The sequence below is a fragment of the Borostomias antarcticus genome (genome assembly GCF_949987555.1).
Source record: "Borostomias antarcticus genome assembly, chromosome: 21".
NCBI lineage: Eukaryota > Metazoa > Chordata > Actinopteri > Stomiiformes > Stomiidae > Borostomias > Borostomias antarcticus.
The window spans coordinates 6,771,154-6,796,263 of NC_140254.1; the positions used below are offsets into that span (position 1 = coordinate 6,771,154).

General features: G+C 50.6%; 1 protein-coding gene across 1 annotated transcript in view; it reads right to left on the bottom strand.

Annotated features, from left to right (window-relative positions):
- Positions 1-431: 431 nt before the first annotated feature.
- LOC311323207 (triple functional domain protein-like) overlaps positions 432-25,110 on the bottom strand; it is a 44,691-nt gene continuing 20,012 nt past the window's right edge. The window contains 30 exon segments of the mRNA XM_084455390.1: positions 432-3,510; positions 4,266-4,404; positions 4,599-4,799; positions 6,376-6,454; positions 6,590-6,711; positions 6,830-6,992; positions 7,107-7,141; positions 7,143-7,160; positions 7,533-7,715; positions 8,436-8,683; positions 9,817-10,484; positions 10,644-10,955; positions 11,340-11,520; positions 12,127-12,318; positions 12,485-12,562; positions 12,720-12,770; positions 13,481-13,573; positions 13,749-13,838; positions 13,959-14,028; positions 14,282-14,385; positions 14,521-14,587; positions 14,973-15,121; positions 15,648-15,743; positions 19,046-19,216; positions 19,799-19,992; positions 20,886-20,993; positions 21,360-21,603; positions 21,956-22,055; positions 22,145-22,287; positions 24,697-24,798. Coding sequence (XP_084311516.1) covers positions 2,950-3,510; positions 4,266-4,404; positions 4,599-4,799; positions 6,376-6,454; positions 6,590-6,711; positions 6,830-6,992; positions 7,107-7,141; positions 7,143-7,160; positions 7,533-7,715; positions 8,436-8,683; positions 9,817-10,484; positions 10,644-10,955; positions 11,340-11,520; positions 12,127-12,318; positions 12,485-12,562; positions 12,720-12,770; positions 13,481-13,573; positions 13,749-13,838; positions 13,959-14,028; positions 14,282-14,385; positions 14,521-14,587; positions 14,973-15,121; positions 15,648-15,743; positions 19,046-19,216; positions 19,799-19,992; positions 20,886-20,993; positions 21,360-21,603; positions 21,956-22,055; positions 22,145-22,287; positions 24,697-24,798 — 4,962 coding nt within the window. The 3' untranslated portion in view covers positions 432-2,949.

Consider the following 25,110-nt stretch of genomic DNA (forward strand, 5'->3'; position numbering starts at 1 on the left):
CTTTATCCATGGACCCACAGTACACCCCCTTCTTTATCCATGGACCCACAGTACACCCCCTTCTTTATCCATGGACCCACAGTACACCCACTTCTTTATCCATGGACCCACAGTACACCCACTTCTTTATCCATGGACCCACAGTACACCCCCTTCTTTAAACACCACTAATGTAAACACTAACATTTCTGCTACAGTATACACACTTCTTTAGTCATCACTACACCTCTGATACATCATGATATGATGAGTGAAGAAATTGTACACATGAACAAATCAGGTAAAGCAGGGACTATGTTCAGTATGTTTATTTTTAAGTAACTGATGGCAAAATAATGAAAATATTTACATCAAATCACTTGAAGAACTATGGGCTGTACAAAAGAATATACATGCAAATATAAGAAAAAACTAAAAAAAAACGAAAAATGAATAAAAACATGGTAAACAATTATACATATGTATAAAATAGTGAAATGGGAACAACAACAATATCAACAAAACAATAAAGAACAAAATCATAACTGAAGAAGGATCCAGTCCAAGATGACTTGTTTTGATGGCCTTTGTACAGCTTTACAGTGATTCATTAATAAATAAAAGGGCACTGTAGGGCCGGTACAGCTGTGACACACACACGCCTCCATCTCTCCCTCCCGGACGCCCTAACCTGATTGGCTGCATGCCGTTCTTGGCAGTCGCAAGCAACACCCCAAAAATGGCAACAACACATTCTGTTCAGTTTTGATTTTGTCTCCTATGGGTGTGGGCAAAAGATTGACATTACAGGAAAGCACGTCTTGTTGATAGTTTAAGAACGAGGAAGATGATTAAAACTATATCAGATATGCCAAGAAGACTGACATGTCTTTCTCTCATGTTGCCGACTAGTGCCATCCAATAGAGGAAAAAACGAAAATAATATCTCATTCTCCACGCGGTGAACTAGTTTTCAGGTAAAAGGCAGTTAAGTTTACGTTGAATAGGGTGTTATTTTTGACACAGTTGTTGTGTTTGTCTAACTTGATCATCTCAGTCATGAAACAACTCATATATTTGATGCTTATTTACATATACAATTGATATAGTTATAAATTCAGCCATTGATGATTAAGAGATCATTTCCATGATGTTTAAACTATTTCCGGAAGTAGGAAGAAAATGTCAGAGACCCCTGGCAGCTTAGAGACTCCAGCCAGGGGTGCTGGAGAGCGCATGTCTACTGGGAGGCTGGCCCTAGTGTTCTCACTCAGAACACGTGCAAACAAAACGCCTAGTTCAACAAGTGTAAACCTCCCGTACAGAGGTTATGAACATGTATAACTTAATAAAGTGAAATGTCATAATCAAGAAAACAGCCTAGCTAGAGCTGAGACAACTTTGGTATACCAGTAACTACTGTACATAAAGAAAAAAAGTGACAAAATCAAATAGCTCTACTCATAAGTGCTCTGTCGACTTGAGACCCCAAACGTTTACCTGGGAAGACAATAATACTCAAATAGGGTCAAAGGTCAAATAAACACCACTACCAGCAGTACCAAGTACATGCTTTTCTCTATATTTATTACAGATACAACAGATGTCTTCATAAATAGTTGCATAAAATGTTAAAGCCGCAACATTGCACATGATAAAGAATCAGAAACATAACATACAGTGAGTGCATTTACAGTATTCCGTCTTCCCCCTCCTCATCCGGCCCCTTCCGGCAATTTCCGCTGCCACCAGCGTCCAATGACAATCTAGATTTATACCTGCAGGGATCCTAGCTCCCGCCTCCCAACGACGTCAATTAAAAGCAGGCAGCCATTTTGAATGTGAAGGACAGAAAGGCAGTTAAAGTCTATATACAAAGTAAGGCTTAAACATCTTATATCTGCACAACACAATTTTTGTTCTGGTAAAAGCAACACTGAAATCATTTGTCTATTGTTTCTTTGAAGAGGTTGGACAGTGCAGCAGTTAGAATCTGTACTTGTTACTTGCGACATGGTTGTCGTGGTTTCTTAGATTAGGTACATAAGCGCAGCAATCGAAAAGCTCTGATTGGACGTAAAAATGCCTCAACAAAGTTGAGGAGCTCGGCCGCTGGAACAGTCTCTCCAGAATTGGGTGTCTACAGTGTCCAAAGTAGCACAGCGACTTTCAACTGATGAGCGTGTTCTCTAATCTTTTTTTTTTTCTCCGTTTATTTTCCAAACATGTTCTTGAAAAGGTATGGACAGCGTCTCCTATCCTATACAATGTTTCTTTAAGAAAGGGGCGTTTCTCAAAAGTCTTTGAGTTGAACACCGTGTAAAAGCTCTAAAACGTAACGTCTCTGTCCCTCTCTGGCAACAGGAGGGTCAGGGGGAAAGGTTGCTCTCTGTGTTAACGCCACCCCTATCTCTGCAAGCACGACCTCCTTCTGAAGCTCGGCTTCCTTGTGCAGATGTGTCAGGCGCGTCTGGCTCCGTCGCCAGGCTCGTTTGATCAGCCGATAGTCAGTGAGTCAAAGGAAAATAAGTTACTCCATCTATTTGTATGTTGTTTTTTTTTAGCTTAGTTTTCTTTCTTCTTCTAGAAAATCAGTTTTGAGTTGAAACCAGCAAGCAGCAGTAGACTGGTGAGGACCATCCATCCTTGTTTTGATTGGCTGAGAACTCTTTTGTTCTCCCAGGGCTCTGATTGGCTTAGAACCTCGATGGGCCTCAGTTTCTGATTGGTGAAAGGACTACAGGACTTTTTTCTTTCCGCCACGGCGTATGGTAAAGAGGATGAGATCAGCACACTTCATTTTTTTCCCTCCATATTTTTCCTCCACCCCCAACCCAAAACCCAGCAAAGCCTCTTACCCCCCCGGCCTAGGGTGAGGAAACCAGAGAGACCCTCCGCCTAAGCTAAGGGGGTAGCGGGGTTGGGTTGGGTTTGGGCCTCTATGTGTGGTGGGTGGGGAAGGGGGAGGGGTCAGACTCTCTGCTGGAGGCGGCTCTGGAGGAAGCTGCACACGCCCCCGATGGGCCTGGCGTCCGTCTGGTGTTTCCTGCGGTCGATAAAGGACACCAGGCGCGACGTGTCCAGGCAGCCCTCCGTCGCCCGCCCGCCACTGGCCCGGTGATGGTGGACCACCCAGGGCTCCTGGAGGCACAGCCCCGCCGGCGGGCGCCGGGCCGGCTCGCTGCGCAGCAGCAGGCACACAAAGTCGCGCGCCGCCTGGCTCACGCCCTGGAAGTAATCCCGCGGGAAGCTGAAGTCCAGCCGGCAGATGTTCAGGCACGTCTCCTCGGCGCTCTCGTCCAGGAAGGGCGAGGCACCGCTCAGCAGCACGTAGGTGACCACGCCCAGGCTCCAGAGGTCGGAGGTCAGCGAGACGGGCTCCCCCAGGACCAGCTCGGGGGAGGCGAACTCGGGGCTGCCCAGGAGAGGGTGCACATAGTGGGCGCTGTTGAGCTGGACCGCGTCCCCGAAGTCGGTGAGCTTGACGGCGGGCTGTCCGGCGGGGGTGTGGGCCACCAGCAGGTTCTCAGGCTGGGGGGGGGGGCGTGGGGGAGGGGGGGGGCAGAGGGAGGGGGTGGTGAGGCGGGACAGTCAGACATGTACTGTGCTGTATATCAGAGTCAAGTCTACTGTTATCAGCTGACAACATCACCTACGGAGCAACCTTCAAAATTGTGCCGACGCGGGATTTTCTTCTGCTAACCACGTTCTTAGAGTTGTGCGTGAGTTATCCCTGGTCCAGGTCGGTATACTATTCAGGGCCCTGCCAGGAACCATTCATGCACCAATTGACTTTTGTCATCGGTCTACATTACCGTATCTACAGATAACATTATTTTGTTCCTCATCGAAGGGAAGACAGTTTTCGAAAACTGAAAGCCTTTTCTCCGAGTTGGCTACAGTTGCAGCACCCCACCTTTAAAAAAAAAAAGCAAAAAAAAAGCACCTTTTTGCACTTAAATAGCGCACATACTGTATCCACCGCTACCCACTCATGGAGCTATTATGGTGTCCACTAGCCTGGCTTCACAACCCTAATCACGTGATCTCACAGGCCGTCTATCGGAGAGAGATCACGTGATCGGGGTTGCGAAGCCAGGCTAGTGGACATCGGTGGATGTGCGTTATTTAAGCGCAAAAATGTGCTTTTTATATAAAAGATGGGGGGCTGCAACTGTAAGTCAATGGTGCAACGAATGGTCCCTGGCAGGGTGGTATACGGGGTACAGGCCTGAACAGTATATCCACCTGGACCAGGGCTATGCATGCGTGTGAGCCAGGCGTACCTTGACGTCCAGGTGTGCTACTCTGCAGTTGTGCAGGTAGTGTAAAGCTTCTAGGACGTCCCTCAGGTAGCCGGCCACCTTCTCCTCAGTCAGGTTCCCCCAGCTCACGATGTAGTCCAGCAGACGGCCTTGGTCCACTCTGCACATGCACGCACACACACACGCGCACGCACGCACACACGCATGCACACACACACACACGCACACACACGCACACACACGCACGACACAGTCAGGATGTTTTACACACGTTGCCTAAATATTAGGATAGCTGAATGACAATATGTTGTGTAAAATAAAAAAAATAAAGTGTGTGTGTGCGTGCTAACTCACATCTCCAGGACCAGTGCGTAGCTGCTGGGGGTCTCGTAGGTGTCCAGCAGGCTGACCAGGTGTGTGTGCTGGAGCCTCTGCAGCAGGCCGAGCTCCTGGGTCACCTGGTCCCTCCGCATCAGCTTCTTGTTGACCAGCTTGACCGCCACTGTGCGCCGCGTCCCCTTGTGGTCGCAACGCTTGACCACAGAGAACCGGCCCCTGGGGAGAGAGGGGGCGGGGCGCGGGTCAGAGCCGATATCTTCATCATCGTCGTCATCATCGTGGAGGGTATGGATGCTCCGATCGATCAGCCACCGATTTAAATCAGCCGATTTTCACCCCAAATTGACTCGATCGGTGGTCGCCAATTTGGCCAATCGCAAAAGCCTATCTTATATGTCTATTCTAGCTGGATAGCTTGACATAGATACAAGTACAAACTTGGATGCTACAAGCTAAATGTTACAGAGTAGTGGGTCAAAACTAGCACTTTTGATAAAGTTGATAATTGCTCTACCACCGTTTAGGTCATACAATGGATGTGGGTGGGCACCTTGAAAAATCATTCAAAAACATGTCAAACTCTCGATTTCAAAGACAAGAAGCTCACCGAGGGGGTAATTGGTGTCCATTGGTGTTCTGACATCAAATTCGCCGCAAAGTATGAATCCGGGTTATGAAATCCATTGACTTGTATTGACGCGACCGTTGTAGATGTGTAGATCAATCCGCAGAGGGGATTCAGGAAGCGGAACTACTTACGGTAGCTATTGTTATTGTTTATGTTGCTAGGCTACCTAGTTTGCGGAAGTTTACACACGTATGTGCTGCGACTAAATAGTTATATATGCTAAATATTTTAAAAAGCCTTTCCAGATGAACTAGAATCTTACTTTATGGCGAATTATATGTCAGAACGCCAACTGACACCTCAGTGAGTTTCTTGTCTTTGAAATTGAGAGTTTAACATGTTTTTTGAATGATTTTTCAAGGTGCCCATCCACATCCATTGTATGACCAAAACGGTGGTAGAGCAATTATCAGACTTTCTCAAAAGTGCTAGTTTTGTCAACTTTTTGATCTGAACCATTGTATATGATCATAAGTAACCTTAAAACAGGGCTAAACATGATTTTTCCCTTTACTACTCCTTTAACTAAATCTCTGATCAGCTGTAGTTTGGACATTTTTGCGGTTTAAAATTAGGACACACAACCAGTTGCTCTTCAAGCAGTGGGAAATGGAAACTTATGTCCGGTAGCTTTATTTCAAGGAATTTCAAAATAAAGTATTTTATTTTACTCACTTGGCATTGGTCATACACTGTGTACTGAAGTATATTTTACATACTTGAATAATATTTCGAGGGCCTATTCATGAGTTAATGAGTGATTAATAATGGACAAACTTAATCTAAATCTATGCAAGAAAAGACAGAGTCATCATATCGATTAAATAATATGGGTAAGACCATTCTAACAGGAGAAGTCTAAAATAAAAAATAAAAAAAGATCCAAAGGATCCAAAAATAATCGGTGATCGTTATCAGCCCCCAAAATCCAGACCGGAGCATCCCTAATGGAGTGTATGGAGGTAGATACGAGTAGGGTTGCAAAATTCCACGAATATTCACCATGGGAATTACAGTTACAGGAATTTATGGGAATGAATGGGAATTAACGGGAATTAACTGGGAAACAGAATTTATTCCTGTTAATTCCAATAAATTTTTGAGTTTGTGAATATTCCCAGGGTTTTGCAACCCTGGATGAGACTGAGGGGAAGTGTGTGTTACCTGCCCAGTTCAGCCACCTCAGTGTAGTGGGACTCGAAGTTGTCATTCCAGCTCACCCTGACCCCGTCACTGGACACCGCTGGACACACACACACACAAACAGACACAGGCCAAGGTCAGAATGGCTACACCATATTTGGTATTGGTATGTTTTACGGTACTTGTGTGTGTGTGTGTGTGTGTGTGTGTGTGTGTTTGAGTGTTTGTCTCTCACCTAGTACTCTGAGGCTGGCCGATGATGAGGCGCTGCCCAGGTCGTTAGTAGCAACACAGGTGTAAACGCCGTCATCTTCAGAGTCCACGCCCACTATCCGCAGGGTCGCCTCGCCTGTCTCGCTGCAACACACACACACACACACACACACACACACACATTTTAAGAGGGGGAATATCCTTACTTGTAAAGGTGCATTGACAGTCAGGAGAGAGTGTGTGTGTGTGTGTGTGTGTGTACCTGTAGGCGATGCTGAAGTGTCCATTGTTGGTCAGGGTGGTCTGGTCTGGTCCCCGCCAGGTGACCGAGGCTTTGGGCCGGCCACACACCTTACACCGGAGGGTCACGCTCTCTCCAGTGTCACAGGTCACCTCGCTCAGGGGCACCAGGAACTCAGGGGTCACTGGAGGAAGAGCGGGTTCAAAGGTCAGGTCACAGCGCTAAGGAGATAGTTGGATTCAGGCACTTTTTATTTGTATTTTTTAATCAAGACATGTGAAAAAATGTCAACACTTACCATCGTAGATGTAGTTGGGGTTTAGAAGCTGGAAAGAAATAGAAAGATGTCAGACTGTGATAAAGCATCGTTTTAAGAGAGGAATTCCTGTCCTGTTCCTTTCCATGCGTTGACACGGCAGGAGAGAGAGAGACGGGAATATACACAGAAAGAACCGGAATGGCTGGTGCTGTCATGCCAAAATGTGTCCTGGTTGCCAGATAGTGTCAGGGTAAAAAGTCTGATTGTCTTTTGTGACTTTTTGTTTGCTAGCTTGCTATCTAACTTGTCTGATGTCAGTAAACATAATATTGACGTTTGGAAGTAATTTGAAGAAAAGTACATCTTAGAGTTGAAAACCTCGTCCACGAACGTTAGCCAGTTGGGAGCTGGTAGCTAACGTTGGGAGCTGGTCTAGCCAGCGGGTCTATTAGACAGACTTTTTACCCGGACACTGTCTGGCATGACAGTGCCAAGGAAGGGGGACCCACCTTTACAGAAACCTTATTGGCCAGGCCATCTCTGGACTTCCTGTAGCCGTTCTCCAGCTTGGTCTCCTTCTTTCCCTCCTTGTCTTTCTTCTCCGACTTTTTGCGGATGCGCAGGGAGGTGTGCCAGGATGAGGACTTCCTGCTTGGACAGAGACGCCCATGGAAGGTCAGTTTTAAGTGCAGTGCAGATTGTGTAGTCTCTCTCCAGACTTAAATATTACGTTGAATCGCTGCGCTCCGCATACTACATAATAGAGTTTGTGCCACTTTGCCGCCCAAGCTGGTGTTCTGAGGGCGTATCGCCTAGTCAGAATTGAAAGAGTCGTACAGGTCGTAGGAGCAAATGAGAGACGCTAGCCCAGGTTAGATGGGCGGGGCATATCTATGCGTGGGAGCGCCTGATCGCGAAAGTTGTTACTGGTTGGTGTCGCAGGGACCCCTGCGAAACCAATGCATTGCCAGGATCTATCCTAACTAATCTAATCATAACGGTCCATTTCATCATTTTGACAGACTGTGCACTATTGACATGTTAGTGTTTAATACACATATCACAGTGAAGTCACAGCTAACCATATAATGGATCTTTATGGGCATATATACATATATATACATATATGCCCATAGACATCCATTGTGTGCTGTGACAGGAGCAATGAGCACTAATAACTCAAGAGTGGAAACGATTTTATCGATTTTAAATAACCTTATAACAGGGCTTTTGATGCTGAATACCGAACTACTCCTTTAACCATTACTCTCATCCTCAACTTCTAGCAACCCCCCCAACGCGAGCCCCTTCACTTCCTGCCGCGGTGTCACGACTAAACCTCCCCCCCCAACAACCGTGGTCTCTTACTTGATGGTTCCGTCGGGGCAGTCGGGGATGATGGTGGAGGTGTGGCCCAGGACGTAGCCGGGGATCCAGCCCTCGGCCGCCGGGCCTTGCTCCGTGGCGGCGCGGAACACCAGGAACATGTTCTGCTGGTTGCTGGCCAGGATCTGGACCACCTCCCCCTGGGCCACGCTGATCTCATCCTCCTTCACCGCCACGTAGTCCTGGGTCACCAGCATGGTGGACATGCTACTGCTGCTGCTGCTTTCACTCTGCAGGGGGAGGGGGGGAGGGAGGGAGGAGAGAGGGAGGAGAGAGGGAGGGGTGAGGAGAGAGGGAGTAGGGAGGGAGGAGAGAGGGAGGAGGGAGGGAGGGAGGGAGGAGAGAGGGAAGGGGGGTGAAGGAGGGAGGGAAGGAGGTAGTGAGTATGTGAAGTTTGGCCAGAATGAACATACACACACACACTCGTTGGTTGTAGCTGGGTTAACGTTCTCCCAAAATGCCATGCACCTCAATCAGATGCATTAGTGGGTCACCCAGATAGACTATCATGGCATCTCTCATAGCAGCACGCACGCACGCGCGCACACGCACACACGCGCCAGCTCAGTCTGGAGGCGTCGGAGGACAGACAAGCAGCTTCCCGAGATGCAGAGTGACGAGGAAAAGGCGCGCAGACGGTCGCGCCATCACGTCACCTGACAGACACCCACCCATCCTTCAGATTCACAAACAGAGAAAAGCTGAGGGGAAAAAAGGGCCGCCTCCAACTCCTCCTCGGACGACGCAGGACAGGGGAACAAGATGGAGGAGCGGCAGAAGGAAGATGGCCGCCCTAGGGCGGAGGAGGTGTTACAAAGAGAAGGAATGGAGTTCCGGCTTTGTTTTGTCCTCGTTCCTCCACTCCGGACAAAGATAAGAAGAGGAGGAGGAAGAGGAGGAGGAGAGAGAGAAGCAGACGAGAGGACCTCGGCCCAGAACGTTTGCGGCTGCGCCACAAAAACGTCCGAAGTTAGTCGCAGAGAGACGTCCCTCGGTCCGAGGTCCCCAGAGAGTGGTCAATAAAGTTTTAAATTGAAATTGAATTGAAGTGGTGAAGGCAGGCCGTGGGCGGAGCCAGGAGTTAGTAGTACAAACACTGTTAGGAGTCGAAGTCGAGGCGCTTGGCACATTCAAAGCCAGGCGTTAAAAACAGTAGGAAAGCACTCGTCACTAGAGTTTAGTAGAGTGTTCAGGCCGCAGAGAGGAGAGTTCCAGGGGAGGAGCAGAGATGTGGGGCGGTCGAAGGGGGGATTAGTAGCGCTTGGCCAGACAGACAGGACAGACAGGCCAGGGGGCGGAGGTTAGTGAGCCAGGGACCAGGACTAGGCCCCGGCGAAGCCTGGCCAGCGGGTGGAGGGCTTACCCCGTTGCTCTGGGTGGACTGGATGGACTGCTCGCTGGTCGAGGAGCACGTGCTCATGCGGTCAGCCTCCTTGCTGTGCGTGGAGTGTCTGTGGGTTTGGGCTTGAGGCCCGGCCCCTGTCCCGGACCCGGGTCCGGCCTGGCTGTGGTTCTGCCGGACCGGCGACTCCCCGGCCTCCCCGCTGGGGAAGGTGAAGGACCCGGGCCGGCTGGCGGGGGAGCCCGGCATGGAGCTCCAGAAGGAGGAGGAGGAGGAGGAGCCGGACTTCTGACCGGGGCTGGGCGGCGGTGGGGGGAGAGGAGGTGGGGGGAGCGGCGCCGCCTCCTTCCCGAAAGCAGGCGTGGCCAGGGGGGACGCCATGGGCGAGACGGTGGCGCCCGGGCGCGGCTTGGGCGTGGCGGCAGGTATGGGGAGGGGCCCCACGGTGGCGCGGGGGATGGGCGCCACCGAGGGAGGGGTCGCGGGGGGGACAGGGGTGGCGGTGTTGGCGGTCTGGGTCTGGTCGTCGGCGGTCAGGCCCGGGCGCTTGCCCTGGGGGCTTCCCCCCTGCTGCGCCCTCCCCCCCCTCTGCGGCGCACCCCCCTCTCCCCCGGGGGTCTGGTCGGCCGAGACGGGGGGAGGGGGGGGAGGGAGGGAGGGGGGAGGGGCGGGGCGAGCCAGGGACGGACCTGGATCACACAAGTGAGCAAATCTCAGTGGGGTGGATCACTTTTCCGACACGCACACACACACACGCACACACGCACACACACACGCACACACGCACACACACACGCACACATGGGTACCTGGGGTGGTTCTTTAGAGAGGAGGAGGGGTGGACGTACCTGACATCTTGTTGGGGCCCTCGGGCTCCGGGCCCCCGGTGTGGTGGCGCAGGGGCTGGGGAAGACGGGAGGGCTGGGGGATCCTGGAGGGCCGGGAGGAGGAGGAGGCGGAGGAGGAGGAAGAGCGAGGGCCCCCCCCGCCCTGGAGGACGGCGGGTATGGGGCCGCCCCCCGGGGGAACCCCCCCCATGCCTCCGGGGGCCACAGCGGAGCCTCCTCCTACGACCCCGGCCGGGGGCCCCGCGCTGGGCAGGCATGGCCCGCCACTCGCCCCTACGTGGTTCCTCTGGTACTCGATGGGGGAGGTCAGAGCTGGGACGGGAGGAGAGAGAGAGAGAGAGAGGGGGGGGGAGGGAGGGGAAGAGAGAGAGAGAGAGAGAGAGGGAGAGGGAGGGGGAGAGAGAGAGAGGGGGAGAGAGAGAGAGAGTGAGAGGGAGAGGGAGAGAGAGAGAGAGGGAAAAAGAGAGAGTGAGAGGGAGAGACAGAGTGAGAGAGAGAGAGAGAGAGAGAGAGAGAGAGAGAGAGGGAGAAGGAGAGAGAGAGACGGGACAGGAGAGGAGAGGAAAGGAGGAGAGTAAAAAAAAAAAAGAAGAAATTTAATTAAACTATTCTAAAAACACTTTTACGCATGTGTGCGTGAGTGAGTGTGTGTGTGTGTGTGTGTGCGAGTGTGCGTGCGAGTGTGTGTGTGTGTACCATTGAGGAAGTTGCGCTGGCTCTCCAGTATCTGGCTGATCTGCAGAGTCCAGACCTGCCGGACGCCCGGGTGGGCTGAGTGGAGCAGGAAGGAGTCCACACTGCTGCTGGTGGAGCGAGAGGTCAGCGTGAACTTACAGGGGTCACCGTCCACACTCTCCTCCAGGCCCAGACAGCTCACCTGGACACAGAGAGAGAGAGAGAGAGAGAGAGAGAGAGAGACATAGAGACACAAAGAGAGATGGACAGAGACAGAGAGAGAGAGAGAGAAAGACAGAGAGAGAGAGAGACAGAGAGATGGTTGTCAGCTCCAAAGTGTTCAGACTAACAGCTCCCTCATGTAGGCCTAACAGCACCCAGCCATACAAGACCCTTCTCCCCGTGTCCACCAGCGTTTCCTCCCAGAACAACCCAATACCAAAGACATGCAGAAGAACAGATGCTCTCCAGTCCGGTCCCTGACCAGGACCTGGACTGAGCACTTGGACTTGGTCCCGGGCGCCACTGACGAGGCTGCCCACTGCTCCTGGCTGCCCCTGGAGGACGACGGCTCGGATGGGAAAAATGCAGAGGACAAATTCCACCGGTGACCACTTAGATATATGTGTGTGTGTGTGTGTGTGTGCATGTGTGTGTGCGTGTTGTGTGTGCCGCGTCGCCCCTCACTCGCACGTGTTGTGTGTGTGTCACACGTGGCCAATAAAGACCCTGGAGGATTATTGAATTCTATCCCACACAGCCCAATGCAGTACCGGCGCCGTCCCGTAGGGGGCAGCAGCGGTGTTACCTTGATGCTGTTCTTGTACAGGAAGCCGGGCATGGAGAAGCCTCTCTTCTTGTCCAGCGGCTCGCTGAAGATGACCATCTGCTCGAAGAGGAAGACTCTCCTCTCCTTCATCCTGCCCAGCAGGCCACCCTCGGGGTCCAACACCAGGAAGGTGTCCTGGAGCAGGAGGCGACCTTGGGCCACGATCTTACCCTGGGGGGGGGGGGGGGTACAGGGGCAGGAAGGGCAGGTGTGTGTGTTTGGGGGGAGCAGGAGAAGAGTGGGGGACGAGACGAAATGTGAAGGGTTGCTCAAACGAGGTGTCGGCGAATCAGTCATGCATTCATTCATAATGTATTGTGATGACGGGGCGTCTCACATCGAATCCTTGGAGCCGGCCGACGTTCATCATGTCGTTGCATCTCTTGGGTACGATGCACATGACCTCCACCGCTTTCTGTGGTGGGATACACAAACACACACACGCACACACGCGCACACACGCACACACGCACACACGCACACACACAGCGGTATTGAATGATGAACCACATCAGGGAACTGTGATCACAGCTTCAGAGTGGACGACGGCAGGAGGCAGGTGTAGAACTTACGTCCAACTCCGCAGACTCAAGCCCCGCCTTTTTAGAGAACTTGAGGAAATCCTGAAGACAGAGGAGAAGAGTCATGGTAAATGAACATGACCATGTAGGAGAATATAAAGAATCTAATCTATTTCCTTAAACCAATCACAATTGTCTTGTGTAAACCAATCGCAATCGCTACAGTAGCTCGGAGGTTGTTGCTGTTTCCCATGTTGAAGGGGGTTTTGAAAACTGTAACGCACAAATAGCAGAAGGGGAGGAGTCTGGATTGAATCTGATTGGACCGGGAGAATGTTCCGTCGCCACTGATTGGTGCAGGGAGATTCTCCCACCTTCTAGTGACAAGGCTGAACTCAACTACAACAAAACCTACATCAGGTGAGGCAGACTAGGGAGAAAATGACCTGTGACCTTGCGCCCCCTGCTGTACGACTAAGAACCATTCATCTCTATCTCCCTCTCTCTATTGCTCTCTCCATCTCTCTCTCTCTCTCTGCTGCTGGGTCTCTCCATCTCTCTCTCTCCCTCCCTCCCCTTTCCTTCTATCTCTCTCCATTTCTCTCTTTCCTGCTGGCATTCTATCTCTCATCTCCCTCCATCTCTCTCTCTCCCTCCTCTCTCTCCATCTCCCTCTCTCATCTCTCTCTCTCCCTACATCTCCCTCCTTCTTTCTCTCCATCTCCATCTCTCCCTCCTCCTCTCTCTCCATCTCTCCCTCTCTCTCCCCCTCCATCTCTCTCTGTCCATCTCCCTCTCTCCGCTGTTCTCACCTTCAGAAGCAGCTGGTACTTCATGATCCTCTGCACGGGCTTGATGAGGAGGTCGGTGATCTGGAGCCTGTGACCCAGACGCTGCTTCAGGTCCTGACAGAAAGAGGTCAGAGGTCAAACGCTGACGCCTTCACGCGAGGTCAACTCACTGGTCAGTAATACTTGCTCTGTCTACAGAGTCTGTGGTAGACTGCACGGCGAAGACGCGCCAAGTGTAATAATATTGTAATAAACAGCGTAATAAACAGATGTGATCTTATATCCGTACCTCGAAGTAGGTGTCGATGTACTCTGAGACGATGTGCTCCGACTTGGGTTTGTTCTGACAGTACACTATGTACATGTGCAGCCTCCGCTCCTGCGCATGCGCACACACACACACACACACACACGCACACACACAGGGGTAAGAGCGGGCCTTACAAGGGCTAGGGTAGTGGCGGTGGAGCAGATGATAGGTCAGAGGTCAGTTGCCTACCTGTTTAACAAACAGAGCTCCCAGTCTGTCAGGATCCTCCAGACACTTCTCCAACTCCCCCAGGAAGAAACTAGAGAGAGAGAGAGCGAGAGGGAGAGAGAGAGGGAGAGAGAGAGAGAGAGCGAGAGGGAGAGAGAGAGAACGAGAGAGGGAGAGAGAGAGAGAAAGAGAGAGAGACAGGGGAGAGAGAGAGGGAGAGTTACAAAACTGGTGCAGGAGGTTCAGTGTGAGTGTGTGTGTGTGTGTGTGTGTGTGTGTGTGTGTGTGTGTGTGTGTGTGTGTGTGTGTGTGAGAGAGAGAGAGTGTGTGTGTGTGTGACCTACTCTCTGTGCCAGTCGAAGATCTGATGGATGTTGCCGAAAACAATCTTGTCTTTGCCCTTCATATCGTCAGGGACCCCCTCCTCCTTCATCCTGGTCATGTAGCCCTGGAACACACACACACACACACAGTGAACACACTCTCACACACATCAGCACAACATCGCCAAACACACAAACACACGCGGTGAACACCACCCCACCAAACACACACACACACACGCGCGCACACACACACTCACCTCTACCACCAGGCCGAGGTCTCGGACGTAGTCCCTCTCCGTCTCCACCAGCTCCAACAACACGTAGCTGAGACAAGGACAACACAGGGTTAACACAGAGAGAGAGAGAGAGAGAGAGAGAGAGGAGAGAGAGAGGCAGAGAGAAGAGAGGATGGAGAGAGACAGAGAGAGAGAGAGGATAGAGAGAGAGAGAGAGAGGATAGAGAGAGAGAGAGAGAGAGAAGGAGAGGGGATGGAGAGAGACAGAGAAGGAGAGGATGGAGAGAGACAGAGAGAGAGGATAGAGAGAGACATAGAGAGAGAGGATAGAGAGAGACAGAGAGAAGGAGGATGGAGAGAGACAGAGAGAGGATGGAGAGAGACAGAGAGAGAGAGGATAGAGAGACAGAGAGAGAGAGAGGATGGAGAGAGACAGAGAGAGAGAGGATAGAGAGAGGCGTAGCGCCACGTACTGGCGTCTCTTCAGGAAGCCCGTCTTGCGTTCCTCCATCTCGTCGATGGGAGAGGAGGAGGAGAGGAGAGAGTTGTCAGACGGGTTGAAGGAGGGGGAGCTGCTGTCCCCCTGTTCCACTGACAGAGAGCTGGGCCTGTCCTCCAGAGCCTGAGAGAGAGAGAGGGAGGGAGAGGGAGAAAGGGAGGGAGAGTGAGAGAGGGAGGGAGAGAGAGAGAGAGGGAGGGAGGGAGGGAGGGAGGGAGGGAGGGAGGGAGAGAGAGAGAGAGAGGGAGAGAGAGAGGGAGGGAGGGAGGGAGGGAGGGAGGGAGGGAGAGAGAGAGAGAGGGAGGGAGGGAGGGAGGGAGAGAGAGAGGGAGGGAGAGAGAGGGAGGGAGGGAGAGAGAGAGGGAGAGAGAGAGGGAGAGTGAGAGAAAAAATCCAACAAACTTAAAGGGGTGGTGTGCTACAGTATTTGTGATCTGTCTACCATGAATGCGTGTGTGCGTAGAGTATAATATATATATATATATATTACTTACTCATATGTGTGTGTGTATGTATATGTGTGTGTGTGTGCGTGTGTGTGGTGTGTGTGTGAGTGTAAGTATACTGTATGTATGTACGTGTGTGTGTGTGTGTGTGCGGTGTGTGTGTGTGTGTGTGCGGTGTGTGTGTGTGTGTGCATGTGCGTTACCATCTTGCTCTTGACCAGCTCCTCGATGGCGCTCACCAGCTCGGCGGCGCTGGGGGTCTCAGAGCTGGACGGACGCACGGACAGACGAGAGGAGGTCTGGACCAGGACGGAGGGATGACGGAGTTAGAGAGAGAGAGAGAGAGAGAGAGAGAGGGAGAGCATTAAAACACGACTCCCCACGATGCCTAGCTCACCTGCACTGGCTGGCCAGGCCGTTAACACTGGCTACCTGCGTCGTCACGCCAACATCCACATCAGACGGTTCCGGAACACGGAACACTACAGTCACACGGAAAACACTACGATCACAAACCATCTACCTGATCACTATTTGTTTATTTGTGAGACTAAAACAGTTAAAAGTCATCGCTGTCTATCCTGCTATCCCACTAGAGTACTTGTATCCTGTCCGTCTGTCTGTCTCTCACTAGTCGTCTACCTCAACACAGGATATTAGATAGTGTGATAAATATATGATAAATGTTTAACCGCTTACTGAAAATCATCTGAGAAGTTCTGACATAGTTAAATACGATACCAGACCATAGTGCTTCTATACCATTTCTTTGGGTCCTTGGGATGTGCCGACCCCAGGTTACTGTCCGGTATATTCATGTACTATTTCATGTACTATTTACAGGTTAACATTCTGTTTTACAAGCTCAGACATGCTGCTGTTAGAGTTGTATCTGAGTTAAGTGAGTGAAAGGTTGTTTTTTTTGTGTGTGAATATGTTGATTCGGATAGAAAGCAGTCAAGCCTAACTTTGAGGAGATTTCGATGGAAAGTCCAATTCGAGTAGTGATAGAGGGGCAAATCAACAAGATTCATAACAAAAGGGTTAGTCTGAGGACGTGTGTGAGATTAGAGAGTAGATGTCTGAAGGTAAATGACAGGTTTAGTCTCAATAAAGTCGATGAAAAGAAAGAGGTTATCCCGGCGTGGCCGAGACGACAGTATGAAGTGGTGGGCGGGCGAGGCGGGTGAGAGGCTGGTGAGAGGTGGAGGCGTACAGAGGAAAAGAGGTGGAGAAAGAAGTGAAGAATGAGATATGATGAACTGTGAAATGATGAGTGATGCGCTACTAGAGAAGGGATAGAACGAGAGAAAGAGAGCTAGAGAGAGAGCTAGAGAGAGAAAGAACTAGAGAGAGAGCTAGAGAAAGAGAGAGCTAGAGAAAGAGAGCTAGAGAAAGAGAGAGCAAGAGAGCTAGTGAAAGAGAGCTAGAGAGAAAGAAACAGCTAGACAGAAAGAGAGGGAGATCTAGCGAGAGAGCTAGAGAGAGAGAGATAGAGAGAGCTAGAGAGAGAGAGAGGGAGAGCTAGCGAGAAAGAGCTAGAGAGAGAGAGATAGAGCTAGAGAATGAGCTAGAGAGAGAGAGAGATGGAGAGAGAGCTAGAGAAAGAGAGCTAGAGAGAGAGATAGAGAGAGAGAGCTAGAGCTAGAGAGAGAGCTATAGAGAGAGACATAGGCATAGTGTTGGAGAGAGTCTCACCCTTGCAGTGCTGAACATCCAGACTTTCCCATTTAGAGTGTGGGTGTGGCTGTGGGTGTGGCTGTGGGCGTGGCTGTGGGCGTGGCTGTGTGCCCTTCTGGCCTCACCAGCGTTTAGATGCCAATTAATCGCATGGACGGGGCAATGAGGTTCACGCACACAGGGGGGTGTGGAGCAGACGGGTGAGGGGAGGGGGGGGTGAGGGGACAGGGGGTGGAGGGAGTAAAGGGGAGGGGCCCTGAGAGGCATGTGACTCCGCCCCTGCCATGCCTGTGTTCTGAAAAGAAACTCCGGGTAGACCTCACCCCATTGGCTAAGGCTCTAGGGTCAGGTGATTCAGTTCAACGGATCTCGACCAATCAGAGGAGAGCGGTGCTCAAGCTTGACCTAAGTAGACGTCGGCCATCGGCTAAGATCTGGGATCAGGCGAACCATTTCAACTAGACTAGACCGATCGGACAAGAACAGCGCTCAAGCTGACCTGGGATCAGCTCGCAGGCGGCACCAAACGACCGCTAACGCAGTCTGATCTGCATGTCACATGACACACTCTTACAAAAGATCTACCAGGCAACAAGTCAGATCGGTCCTAAAAATCGCTAAAATACAGCCATTCATCCATCCTGATGAGCTGCATGTCAGCAGGTATCTGGGGAGAGAACCAGGCTGAAGAAGAACCCAGAACCAGCAGAGAACCAGGCTGAAGAAGAACCCAGAACCAGCAGAGAACCAGGCTGAAGAAGAACCCAGAACCAGCAGAGAACCAGGCTGAACTACAGCTTGGGGGCCTGCTGCTGATAGGAAGAGAGTCTGGATTGATGAGGGCAGAGAGAGAGAGAGAGAGAGAGAGACAGAGAGAGAGAGAGAGGGGGAGAGAGAGAGAGAGAAGTGGGGGAGGGGCTGAATAACCTTACAGGAGAAGTTTGGAAGAGCGTCTATCACTTCAAAAAAAGAGCGAGAACTACAGAAAGATGGATAGATAGAACTACAAAAAGAGAAGTGAGAGGAGGAGAATAAATTTGGGGGAAAAAAGTCCTCTGAAAACCTTTCAGAGCCAAGCATTAAAAAAAAAAAAAACGCGAGTTTGAGTTTGAAAATTGCAAACTAGTGCTCTTAAGTTCCGAGAGGGAGGTGAAGAAGATACCATCTTGAGGGGATGGGGGGAGGAGGGGGGCGACGGAGGGAGAGAAGGGAGGGGGGTGTTTCAGATGGAAAGGTATGGAAACTGAGACAAAGCAAAGACAGGACATAAATCAAGGTAATGCTACAGAGCGGCCCACAGCAAACGATAACAGGCAAGGAAACAAAACAAAAAAAGAGAAACAGAAATTAGTGTCAGAGAAAGGAAGGCCTGCGAGGTCTGAGAGAAGAAGCTGGCGTTAAGCTACCTGACGCATTGCATTGAGAGGATTTGGGTTGTTTTAACAGGGGAGGGGGTCTGGAGGGGGGGGGGGGGGGCAATGCTATGCCTGAGGTAGAGTCACTCCAAAAACACTGTCTCAATAGTGAAGTAAGAATAAAACCGAGTGATATGAAATGTGACCTGTGGATAAGAACCAAAGATAGAATTAAACGATGAGCTGGAAACCGGAACAGAAAAGATGATTTGGTTTATCCTGAGGGGGGGGGGGGGGGGGGGGCGGGCGCTCTTTAAAGCTGCTGTGTTTTTTTTCTGAGGGGACGTTTAAAACGGGGGCTACTTTGCCCTTTGACCTGTTTATCCTTCAACGACATCTAGCGGGATGAACTCAAGCCTCCGCTCTCATCGCGCGGCTAAACCGGCGCTGTGCTGGCGGACCAAGTCTTCTAGCTCATGCGAACATGCGGTCAGCGAGTGTGGGGTTTTTCCGGCGCGAGGGCCTCGGCCCCCCCCCCCCCGTTAGTGCGCCCCGCGCCCCCTTACCTTGTCGTCCTGTGTGTCCGGCTGCAGCAGGCTGTGCTGCTGGATGGCCATGGGGGGCGGCAGAGGCACAGAGTCCGCCCCCTCCTCGCCCTCCTCCTCCCCGCAGCTCTGCATCCCCGACGAGCTGGACTTGGACAGGGTCCCGCTGGACAGGCCCTCGTTACGCACCCTCTGGTACACACACACACACACACACACACACACACACACACACACACACACGGACATGAGATATTGTTAGAGGCAGTGAAAGAAAGACATGATAATGCGTAAAGCATGAATGCGTGTTAAAGGACAATGCTCGTTTTTGACAACCTGGAAACCAAAACAGGCATATATGCTCTATGTAAGCACAACTAGCGATTCATCAAGACAGATTGACGAAAACAACCGTTTCGCGGCAGAAAATAGATTTTTAGAAACTGCATTCTAAGTGCCCCTACCACCGCCATTACATGGATATACTGGCTCGCGCTGGATTTTAAATTTCTTCTACAGGCGTCCGAACTACACCAAAGTGATCTCGGTGAGTCAAACGTCTTATAATATGTCGTAAATAAGGTCCAGGTTGTCAAAAACTAGCATTGTCCTTTAATGTGTGTGTGTGTGTGTGTGTGTATGAATGTGTGTGTGTGAGTATGTGTGTGTGTGTACTGTATATGTGTGTACTTGTGTGTGTGTGTGTGTGTGTGTGTGTGCGTCTATGTATATGTATGTGTGTGTGTATGTGTGGGTGTGTTAGTCCCCCCTCACCTCCTCCACGGTCTCGTCCTGTGGCGTGGCGGCGCTGTCGTCCGAGTCCTTCTGCGTGCCCATCGCTACCTCGCCGCTCTTGCGGACGTCGCGGCTCTTCTTGTGTTTGTGCGCCAGCTTCTTCACGTGGCCGTCGGCCTTCCCACTGCTCAGACGCCTCACCGGGCTGGTCAGCCACTTCCTCAGCGTGTTACCTGGGCAACGACGGAGTGGCGGTCAGAACTTTTATACTGTACTTATAGAAAGGGTACTTATTGTGTTTGTGTTTGTAAAATTAAAATTTTTTGTTTGTAAATTTGTAACTTGTAAATTAGTATTAAGAGTTTATCTGTAGCATAATCTTGGAGCCGGCAGCAACATTTCACTGTGACTGTACAGCGTACATTACATGACGAATAAAAGGAATTTTGAATCTTGACGGAGGATTGTTGGAGGACGAAGCAGGAAGTGTTGGGCTTTATTGTTCAGTATCTGTCAGCCACCAGGGTTTGGGTCCTTAAGTCTGCAGTCCTCGCTTTTGAGGACTGTAAAAAAAAAAAAAAAAAAAGTTTTCCCGTTTTCCCTTTTTTTTTTCCATAGTTAGGAAAATTGAGGTTTGGAAGAACGCACTCAGTATAACAAACTGTTTGAGGATCACTAAATAGTCAAGATATTGTAGTAGGCAAAGCGTGTAAGTGTGAACAGCTTTGAATCTTTGAGGCACCTTTTCTCTGCTTAGTCATTTCAGGTGTACCAACATTCACAGAAGCATATCTTCTTCATACGGTATATTTGCAGATTTCGATGCATGGCACATCATTTGAAAGCTTACAATTTACACTTTCATAATCTGTAAAAAGCTGAAAAATTACCTTGACCCAAATACTGGACACATTCATGTTCTATATATATAGTCTATATTCTGCCTTATTCATTATGCATTACATTACGTCAACGGTGAGTGCATGGCATTCATAATGTATGTTGTGGTTTGTTTTGGTGTGTGTGTGCGTGGGGGTGGGGAGGGGTCCTGTATCCTACCTGGTCGTTTCGGTCTAGGAGAGGGGTGTGTGTGTGTGTGTGTGTGTAGTGTATGGGGGGGTCTCACCTGGTCGTTTGGGTCCAGGAGAGGTGTGTGAGCCCATGCCATGCCCAGGCTGCAGGGTGGCAGAGGAGCCGGGCATGATGGAGTCGTTACTGCACACTGACAGAGTGTCTGGAAGAAGAGAAGTCATATTAATACACACATCCAGTACACACTCCCCCCTTCTCCTGAGCCTCTCTCTCTCTCTCTCTCACACACACACCCACCCCTTCTCCCTCATACACACATCACTCTCACTCACACACTCTCTCTCTCAAGGTTTCTGCACACGGCCCCAAACGACGCCAACCAACTCCCAGCATTCTAAAGTTGGCAGTTGTCGTTAGAATGTTGGAAGTTTAAAATTCAGCTGCAAAATCCATCCAACTGACGGCAACAGTCACGGTACACCGATGGTCGGCGTTGTTTTGGGCAGGTACCTACACACACACACGCACACACACAAACGCACACACCCTCCTCCCTCTCCCGCCCTACCTTTGTGGTTGAAGATGCCCTCCATCTCCATGCTGGAGCGGGAGTGTGCGATGCAGAGCATGGCGCAGGGCACCAGGCCCTCATGGGCGGGCGAGCGGTCAGTGGTCCTGACCAGGCACCAGTCGGGCTTGTCGTGGCAGCGCTCCAGGACCTCCACCGTCTGGCCGCGCCGCACCGTCAGCTCGTTGCTGTTGCCCGCCATGAAGTCGTGGATGACCACCGTCAGCTCACAGCCGCCCGACAGCTGGGGGGGAGGGGCAGAGGGGGTAAGAGTGTGTGTGTGCGCGTGCATGTGTGTATGTGAGAGCGAGAGAGAGAGAGAGAGAGAGAGAGAGAGAGAGTGAGTGAGAGAGAGATTGTGTGTGTGTCTGAGAGAGTGTATGGTGTGATGTTTGTGTTTCCCATGCCAATAAAGCCATTTAAATTGAATTGAACTGAACTGAATTGTATGGTGTGGTGTGTGTGTCTGAGAATGCATGGTGTGTGTGTGTGTGCGGGTGTGTGTGTCTGAGAATGTACAGTGTGTTTGTGTGTGTGTGTGTCTGAGTGTGTGTGTGTGTGTGCATGTGTGTGTGTGTGCATGTGTGTGTGCTCACCTTGTCGCTGTCCAGGGTGTTCTGGGAGGTGCGTGATGCCAGGGAGATGGTGTCTGGTTGGCTGCTGCCGTCGCCCTGGCTGTCCAGGTCCTCTCCATCCCTGACCCGGAAAACATTCCCGTCAGAAGGACTGTATCCAGCATGTGTGTGTGTTGATGTGTGTGTGTGTGTGTGTGTGTGTGTGTGTACCTGCGGCCCTTGTGGTGTTTGGTGGCGGTGGTCTTGGGCAGGTGGATTGGCTCTTTGAGCGCCCCCCTCAGGTGGATGGTGCGCTCCTGGATCACCTCCCGGATGTGCTTGATCCAGTCCTGCTTGTTCTCGATGCTCGACGCCTGCCGTCGCAACAGGGGTCAGAGGGTAAAGGTCAGTCGACCCTGTCGCCTCCCTCTCTCTCTGTCTCAACTCTTATTTTGGGCTAAGGCCGCGTCCCAATAGTCTAAAGTGGCTCCCTCTCCTTCTGACCGTCTCCTCACTCGGAACAGATGATGAAACGACTGGACAGGTTAAAGCGGATGAGCGTAACTCTGCTTAGACCTATCCAGCTCAGTCTCAGATAAGTTCTGCAGATGGAGAGGAGAGGAGACCACTGCAGACTATCGGGACACGGCCGAGGGCTGTTGTCAAGTGTTAGTTAGTCGTACTCACCATAGCTCCATGTTTGCATCCCTGACTTAGCTTTGGTTAAAATATAGAATAGAGAATTTTACTGGTTTGGTTTTAGAAGATTTACAGGACAGTTTTATGGTGAAGAAATGGCTCGGGATGGCAGACGTACAACATTCATATTTGGAGTCGTTTAGGCCAATCAAATGTGCTGTGCATTGTAATGATGGCCTCAGTTTGTGTGTGTGTGTGTGTGTTAGTTTATGTGAGTATGTGTTTATGTGCGTGTGTGCTGTGTATGTGCTGCATGTGTCCAACATCCTCCCTCATAAGCACATATTATATTTAACTACTCTTGATTGCAATCATTGTAAGTCACTTTAAATAAAAACATCTACTAAATGACTATATGTATGGATATGTAATGTAACGCGTGTGATTAGTGTAGAGACCATTTACAATGCACAGGGCACACGTGTTTCTCTGTGGGTGGTTAGTCTGGTAGTAGACATGGACTGGGCAGAGTCATGGTCAGAATCAGGTGTTAGGAGCAACATGCTTCTCCAACCACAGACAGGAACTAGACCTTCAACTCAGGAGTCAGGGAAGAAAAAACAACTACGAGGTTTAGAGGTGGGTGTTGGGAGAGGGTGAGGGAGGGAGGGAGAGAGAGAGAGAGAGAGAGAGAGAGAGGGAGAGAGGGAGAGAGTATTAGATAAGAGATAGAGAGAGATATAGTGAGAGTATTAGTTAAGAGACAGAGAGAGATAGTGAGAGAGTATTAGTTAAGAGATTGAAAGAGAGAGTGAGAGAGTATTAGTTAAGAGATTGAGAGAGAGAGAGGGAGAGAGGTAGAGAGTATTAGTTAAGAGATAGAGAGATAGTGAGAGTATTAGTTAAGAGATAGAGAGAGATAGTGAGAGAGTATTAGTTAAGAGATTGAGAGAGAGATAGTGAGAGAGTATTAGTTAAGAGATAGAGAGAGATAGTGAGAGAGTATTAGTTAAGAGATTGAGAGAGAGAGAGATAGTGAGAGTATTAGTTAAGAGATAGAGAGAGAGAGAGAGATAGTGAGAGAGTATTAGTTAAGAGATTGAGTGAGAGAGTATTAGTTAAGAGATTGAGAGAGAGAGAGTGAGAGAGTATTAGTTAAGAGATTGAGAGAGAGAGAGTGAGAGAGTATTAGTTAAGAGAGAGAGAGGATCACCACGTGAGCCACTGTATCAAATCTTAAACAGAGCTTGTTTCTTCGGGAGAAAAATGTGTGCGTTCCCCTGAAGAGGAAGCGGGATGTTACAGTATGGGTTGGCCGGGTTACGTGGGAGGAGTTACGTGTTGGCCGGGTTACGTGGGAGGGGCTCAGAGTTCATGTCGGTGGCGTTGGCGTAAGCATGTTAGCCCGGCGCGGAGAACGAACGAACGGTTAATATTCAGAGATACAAACATCCACAGAACAGCCCCAGATGCAAACAGTGTGTGCGTGTGTGTGTGTGTGTGTGCGCACAGAACACAGAGCTCACAGAGCTAGCTAGCCCAGAGACAACACTCAAGAGAGACAGGCCCTCAGAGAGAGAGAGAACAGAGAGACAGGTCAAGATGGACAGAGGGGAAGAGAGAGAGAGAGAGAGAGAGAGGGAGAGAGAGACGGGAGAGACTCAGTGGCTTTTAGAAGCTTGACAACCACCAGACAGCCACCATACTATGTCAGTCATGCAATCAAACAGAACAAATGTAGAAGGACAGGAAGAGAGGAGCAGAGAGAGAGGAGAGGAGAGGAGAGAAGAGGAGGAGAGAGCGGAGAGGGGAGGAGGAGAGAGGAGCAGGGAGGAGAGAGAGGAGAGGAGGAGAGAGAGGAGAGAGAGGAGAGGGGAGGAGAGAGAGGAGAGGAGGAGAGAGAGGAGAGGGGAGAGAGAGAGGAGAGGGGAGAGAGAGAGGAGGAGATAGAGGAGAGGGGAGGAGGAGGAGAGATGAGAGGTGGAAAGAGAGAGGAGAGGAGGAGAGGACAGGAGAGGGGAGGAGGAGAGGAGGAGAGAAAATGAAAAGAAAAGACTTGTAGAAGGGTTGCAGGTTGGGGTTAGAGGAGAGAGAGAGAGAGAGAGGAAGGGAGGAGAGGATGAGTGAAAGAGGAGGTGGCCTACCTTGAGCACGATCTTGTTGTCGGAGGTGGGGGTGCGTCCCACCCACAGGGCGAACTTACAGGGGTCTCCCTCCACGTGCTCCGTCACCCCCAGCTCGGAGGTCTGGAGAGAGGGAGCAGAGAGGAGGAGGGGGATGAACCACAGAGAAACACCGTCTCCGGCGCCCCCGACTTAATACTGCGTTCCTTTTGTATCCGCGCTCCGGATTTGGCGCCCGGGACGACGTCATATCCCAGTCGAAAGTTAGCCATTGTTAGCTATTGTTAGCAATGCCAGTTGATAACAACGGACTATGCTATTTTGCACACATGAACACCGTGGCAACATGATAGACGTTGGACAGTACTGTGTGTACGACTGATTTAATGAGACACAAATAAGACAGAAGTGCTACTAAAAAGTCTTATTACAGCT